This window comes from Coregonus clupeaformis, chromosome 23 (genome assembly GCF_020615455.1).
Source record: "Coregonus clupeaformis isolate EN_2021a chromosome 23, ASM2061545v1, whole genome shotgun sequence".
Lineage (NCBI taxonomy): Eukaryota > Metazoa > Chordata > Actinopteri > Salmoniformes > Salmonidae > Coregonus > Coregonus clupeaformis.
The window spans coordinates 18,445,343-18,452,366 of NC_059214.1; the positions used below are offsets into that span (position 1 = coordinate 18,445,343).

At 40.1% G+C, this 7,024-nt stretch overlaps 1 protein-coding gene across 2 annotated transcripts; it reads right to left on the reverse strand.

The window, feature by feature from the left end:
- Positions 1 to 696: 696 nt before the first annotated feature.
- LOC121536684 (nuclear receptor subfamily 4 group A member 2-like) lies at positions 697 to 6,442 on the reverse strand. 2 transcript variants are annotated; one of them, XM_041844120.2, is made up of 8 exons: positions 6,379 to 6,442; positions 5,251 to 5,355; positions 4,146 to 5,017; positions 3,430 to 3,559; positions 3,101 to 3,264; positions 2,516 to 2,718; positions 2,170 to 2,348; positions 697 to 2,054 (listed from the first exon to the last, which is right to left on the reverse strand). In XM_041844120.2, exons 3-8 carry the CDS (start codon positions 5,013 to 5,015, stop codon positions 1,798 to 1,800), a joined length of 1,803 nt encoding a protein of 600 aa, XP_041700054.2. In that variant the 5' UTR covers positions 5,016 to 5,017; positions 5,251 to 5,355; positions 6,379 to 6,442; the 3' UTR covers positions 697 to 1,797. The 2 variants fall into 2 exon arrangements, with proteins under 2 accessions (XP_041700054.2, XP_041700053.2); XM_041844119.2 differs by lacking the exon at positions 6,379 to 6,442 and adding an exon at positions 5,897 to 6,065.
- Positions 6,443 to 7,024: the final 582 nt, after the last annotated feature.

Sequence of the window (7,024 nt, forward strand, 5' to 3'; positions counted from 1 at the left end):
TGTAAGTGATTGCTTACATAAAGACAGGGAAATCTCATTTTGTTAAGTTCTCGGCTGTCACTTATTCTATTAATTTAAAAGTAGGCTATGGACCTTATGGACGCAATGTCAACATGCCACTTCTCTTGAAATGTCAATGTCCCCAATACTTGTTGAACATGTATTTTGGTTATGTAGGATTATAGGCTACAAATTACGCAGTCACCATTTGAGAAATTAATGAACAATGTAATTAAACGTTTTGTCCAATTATTTTGAGTCCAAGACTGTTCCGACTTCTTTTAGCAAACTGCTAATGTGTTCCCCTCTTTCTTGCAAATAAATACCAAATACATTGAATCATACATCTCCTACCACAATGAAACACTAGCATGAACCATATACCTTTCAAGCATTCATGCCAATTACTGAGGGTGAACTATTTTTGATAAACGATTTTTTGCATTAATGTAAATTGTACGTTATTTCACTGTAATCAAACATTCACTGTAATCACAGCCTAATTAGTAACACCTTATTTCTGCTTAGCTTGAACAAACAAACAAAATATTCCATAAGACATACCGAGAATGTACACTATATTTACAGGAAAGCAATAATTCACTCAATTAATTTTGAATTAAATCATTGCATTAGATGCACCTATAGACTATTTGTCAAGAAAAATCAGTTATGAGAAACTGTTTCGCAAGAAAAATGATTTAAAAGTTTTATTTGTAAACATTAAATATCTCTTTCTCTCTAAACGTTTGGAATTCGGCACCGAATGCATTGCAATAGCCTACTCAAATACACCATGAAGGCAAAGGATGTACCGCACACTTATTTATATTTTATATAGGACCAATTGTTCATTTTCAAATGTGTGAAATTATAACTATCTAGACGTCTATAAGACATAAAACATAGACAACGTGCTCAGCATGAATTATGATGGTTTGAAATCATTTAAACTGCTCCATGCTTAATGTAGCTTTTGGCAATCAAATAATAAATATAGAAACGTTTATATTCAACAGCAACAATACTTACAACACATACAAACAAGGAATGTCTGACAGTTTTACAAACACCATGGGTCCCTCTTTATCTATACAGATGGAGATACTTTTTCACATATGCGTCATACATAAAAGGTGTGCCAGTACTACGAATCTTTATAAAATCTAGCAGACTACATAGTGTCCGGTATATAATATAGACATCTCCTCGACAGCAAGTGCCTATAAAACCTACAACATGCGTTGTCTTTTCGAAATACTTTCATACCTCTGGGATCCTGACAGAAACACATATAGGCACAAGTCATAAAAGAAAAATGAAATTGTGTCATTAACGAACTTTTTACACGTGTTATAAATAGACGCATTGGACGCATCACATAATCTATCATATATGTGCATATATATAAATGAAATATATTACATATTAGTATGCGTTATCAATGGAGCAGATGTTTGGTCAACAATAAGGAATAGGCTAAGAGTTGCAAGAAAGTTTTTAACTTGGTCGAGAATTGGCCACATTAAGTCAAGTGAAGCCTTGGAGACTTTTCCCCGAATGGCTATACTGGGGATTAGACCTATTTAAAAAAATCGAACATCAGCGGGTTTTCTGAGACCAATTTTCTCACTCTTCTTTGTATCCATTTCATGGATCCTTGATCAGAATTTAGGGGATTGTACTAGGGAGCTTGGAAATATTCAGAGATAAAATCTTTAAAATGTGTTAGGCTGACTCAAACAGAGTCTGTGGAAGTTCTTTGAGGTCTCATTAAAAGTCCGTTTTAAAGTCCATTTAAAAAGGTAGAGTGTCGAGGAAAAGTTTGTCAATTATTGCTGGCGGAGGAACCAAGTCTTCGAGTTTTAAGTAGAAGATACGCTGCAGACCTTGTGTACATAGCGTGCGAAGTTCAGGGAGCTTTCCCAAAAGTTTTGACAAGTAGTTCGGACGATTCAAGCCTCCGCCATTGAATGTCACTTGGTCTTTGAGGCAGTTCACTATCTTGTTTTGAAGTTCTTCAACCCTCTTGGGTTCCTTAAGCCCATGCCTCTCTGTAATATGAAAATAATACAACATAATTACCTAAATGTGAATATAAGAAATGCATTTAAACAGTCTAACATTTGGGAGAATTATTAAATTGAAGTATATCATATATCTGCGCACCTGTTACCATGGCAAGAGCGGCGATGCAGGAGAATGCTGATATGTCGATGTTCATGCTTTGCAGGTTAGAGGAGAACTCCACAATCGAGTCTATCCATTCCCCAAATCCTCGGACGCACTGCAGCCTGTGCAAGACCACCCCGTTGCAAAAAATGAGTTTGCCTTCCACTGGGTTGGACCTGCAATTAATAACAAAGTGTAATTAATTACTTTGCGCAATAAATGGGGATTTAAGAGGCTCCTAATTATTGGGGAGCTAATAAAAGCCAAAGCAACGGAGCTTGAAGGGGGCTGATCTTAATTATAGTCGAGGTTATTTCATAATTACGAAGAGGAAGAGGCTTACCTGTATGCCAGCCGCAGAACAAAAAGTTCCAGGAAGGCTGATTCGAAGAGGAGATCTTGATCCTGCTTCAGAAGATCAGAAAACCCAGGGATCTTCTCAGCCCAACCTCGGATAATCTCCATGGAACCCGTCAGGAGATCATAGAACTGCTGGATGTGCTGGGTGTCGTCTCCAGTCATTTGGTAGTCAGGGTTAGACTGAAACTGGAATTTAATTTCAACAGGGCTTAATGAGGTCCTTTAAAATATATAACCCGTGAAATTGCAAAGCCTATTTCTAGGAGGGGAGTGCTTTCTTACTATTAAATTAATGTCTTCTTTTTATTGAGTTCTCCGTTTCAAAGCGATTTACTTAGGTAAAATATGCCACCTTAAAAGACTGACAAAGTTTAGAATCCAGACCTGTCTTGCACAAAACTTTTGAAGTCCATAAATTGTGTGACAAATGCACATCCAAACATGATCAAATACATTCAGACATGGTTTGTACAAACGTTGTATTTTCACTCTAATTACACTATAAATCAGCAACATAGTGTTTATGTTCATACACAATTTCTTAAAGGGAATTAAATGGTAAACTCACCCTTGAATAGTCCAAGCCAGACATGGACGGGTTGGAGTCGACATGGGACCGAACAAGGGCACTTATGAGACTGACAGGCGGCGAGGGTGGTGAGGGGTCTTGGGGACTTTTAGGTTTGGAGGGAAGACGGCCCCTTCGACCCTTTAGATTAGCAGTCCGGACAACTGTGTTGAAAGGAAGACAAGAGACAATATAGACTTGTATTTAACTTTGATTGTTGTGCGTAAAGGTTCAACTTGCTTTACACGCAAACTTTATGCGCAGGACCGCAGGTGTTTTATGGCCATGCACGGACACGGACAATCAAAGTGACCACAATATGTCCTTACCCTCTTTGACCATTCCGACAACCATGCACTTCTGGAAACGGCAGTATTGGCAACGGTTTCTTCGGCGTTTATCGACAGGACAGTTTTTGTTCGCTAAACACACGTATTTGGCATTTTTCTGAACAGTGCGCTGCAAAGGTGAAGACAACAGGCTTTTAGCATGGACATCAGCGCCTGTACAATGAATACAAAGATGGCACTCATTGAGCTGCGCTATATAGGATGATTGATATTGTAACAGCACATTCATCCTTCCAGTTTTGGGCTGTTATATATGCGAGGAACCGAAGAGGTAGACATTCAGTAAATACAAATCCGTGGGCATTCATATTTTTACGGCCCTCTGAGACCACCTCTATTTATAGAGGTAAGATGAGGCTATTGAACCGGGGTTCGAAATAAAGTGACCATTCAATTTTACCATCTGGAATATTGTGACACTTCCTACTCCAGACAAGACTGTCATATCACAAAAAGAGCTCACAACACTGAGAGTTTTTAATGACTTTATGAAAATTATATCCAAATGTTATAACAATTGTCATAATTGTTTACTAAGCATAATTGTTTACTAGGCCTACTCCCACCACCAATAATAAGGGGAATATTAAAATAACAATACGACAATTGTCTGACAAAAAACAACAGGCCTAACAATAATACAATTAATATTTGTAATAATTGAATTGCATAATTCACAATCAACAAAAGCATACCTTAAAAAATCCTTTGCAACCCTCGCAGGTTCTCACTCCATAATGCTGGCAAGCAGCGTTGTCCCCACACACTGCGCACAGACCCTCGTTTGACGGTGATCCTCGGGACGGGGGCGAATGAACTTGGCTGTCCATCAACTGGTGTCCATGGCCGAGCTGAAGGGAGTGAGGGAAGGCTAAGCCAGCCTGTTTCCTTAGAGCACTGGGTACCGCGAAGCTCTGGCTGTCTAAGCCTCGGTGTGCCCCTGGGTTGTCGTGGTTCATGGAGACGTGCAGTGAACCATCGAATCGCATCTGGCAACTCGACACAGGGGTACCAGGAGGGGACTGTTTGAAGGAAAATAGTGACAGCCTTGACACCGGGTTTTTGCACTGGTCTATCATATGAGAGGTCGCTGCCACATAGTTCTGGTGGAAACTGTGGAGGGACCCAGGGTCCTCCCACATGTGATTTGGCTGAACCTGGAAGTTTGGTGTGGTAGGGGCGTGAGGTGAGGAGGGTTTGAAGTAAATTGAGCCGGAGTGGGCCATCATCTCTTCCGACTGAGGTGGCAAATGGCTCTGCTGATGATAGTTGTGCATCTGGATGTCCTCGACTTTGATGGAGGACTGCTCTCCAGAATGGGGCATTTGATATAGACAGGGCGGTTTAACGTCGTAGCTGGTGCTATAGTTGTCAATGAATGTGCTGAAACTAGGGAGAGAAGTAGTAGCTGTGATCTCAGTGTTGGTCAGGTCCATACTAAACTTAACAAACTCAGGTGTTAAGAAGTCGCAGTTGTATTCTCCAGCGGTGTGGTAGCTGTAGCTCTGCGAAGCGGGGCTGGCTCCTTGCGGTGATGACCCATACTGAGCCTGAACGCAGGGCATGGCTGAAAACGAAAGTGACAAAATGTTGATGTTAAAATCAATTTACAAGCTACAAACTATAGACATGCCATATCATCTACAAAGTAACAATAATTAGAAACCATTTTGATGCGGATCTGATCTTATGTTCAGATAACTTATTTCAATCGCATTGTTTTAAACGGGACAATTTCGGAATACATGGGATTTATTCATAATCATTATTTATTATATACTGTAGAATAAGCTCTCATACCTTTCGTCTTGGCACTGTTTTTCGGTGACACTTGAAATGGATAATGTTGTGTGGAGGTCTATGGGGTCAGGATTCAAGAAAGCGTCTCTTTTCTGGAATCTTCCCCTAAAGAAATAATCACTTTTACTTATATTCATTTAGAAAACGCAATGCCATCAGAGAAGTCAATGTATATTCCAAGAATCCATGAGAAACAAGTTAGGCAATTAAGCACAATATCCCGACATTTTCACTATGATTTTACTTATGCGAGCCTCATAGCCTAGGCTATAGCCTAATTGATAAAGGTTAAATAATAAAACTGCATAGATGAGCTTTGAAATCACACACTGCTTCGCAGTTTCCCGTTATATGCACAAGCATTACATTTTGAATGAAGAATTTTGAAGGTTGTCGCTGAACATCCACCCTCCACGGCATTGACATCAATGACTTTCGCAACTTCTCCTTTCCAAAGTAACGTTGAACAGTCAATGTAAAATGTAACAATTCTCAACATGACACAATACGTGAGAAATAAACTGTTACAGAAAAACTGTTTCGATGCCTCCCAATCAATATTATGAAGCCAGATCTCACAACTAAAATTCAGACACAAACCGCTTATTAAAGTAAACATAACGCTTATGGAAATAAACCAACCTACCTTCTTTCACATCAGAAACGTGGTTGTCAATCCATGCATAAAGCATGTAGATAGTCTTCTTCAATTCTGTAAAAAGCTCCAATGCGTGAGGGAGAGTACAGCCTACAATACCAAGCAATCTATACGACTTCCTCAGAGCACTGCGCGCGATACAACCATCGACTACCCTGTCTGCCAATGTGCCTTTGTTTATGTGAGCTCTGGGCACCACAGCCCACGTGTTTCACATCACAACGTCATCTGCGTCGCCAGTGACCTGCACCAATCTCTTTTGGAACATGGTCCAGTCAAGACGCTGAGTCCGTTGCATTGCCTGTGTATATGTGCACCTGAGACGGCTCTCCTTAGGGATTGTATACAATAAAAAGTATAGGAAAACATTATTGACATATGGAAACAGGGTTAATGAACAAAAATGTGAATATCTATATAGATTCATGTAAAGCTTTACTGTGTCATTCTGTTTAGACTGAGTTTATCACCTGTTTGTGCTGCACATCATTCTCATCATTAGCTTCAACCAACCAGGTGTCTCATCTTAGGTATTTCGTAGCAGCAGCCAGGTATTCAAAATAGCCTAGGAAAGAAGCACAGCAGGTCACATAGATTTACACGAATTGTACAGGTAAAGCTCTGTTGCAATGTGTCAGTATGTGTATAAGCAGTTTTTGAACATGAATAGCGTATGCCTTATTTTTTGTCAAGTGGAATATTTGCTCAACATTCGATAATGTTTTAGTGGCCGTGATTTGTTTATCCATGCATGTCATAATCACCCTAGTGGTGGTCTCCAGAGCGGTTCACCACTTTGTTTATAGGCTAATGGACGGTGGGTCAATATTATTCCTGGCTATCTTTAAACTCAACTAGTAGATTTCAGTTGGACTCCAACCAATCCATAATCGCGTGGGTGTGTGGCCTACCTTTTTCACAAGCCGCCAGTCATGTTTTCTGCTGCTCACGAGCAGACAATAGAACGGTGGGCAGGGCTCATTATTAAGTGTGCAGAGCCAGTTGTCATGGGTGAGCCCATTTAATCGAGAAAGGGAAACGCGATAGGGAGATCACAGAATGGAGAGTGATGCAGAAAACGAAGGCTTTGACGCAGTCAACAGACCTCCAGAAATA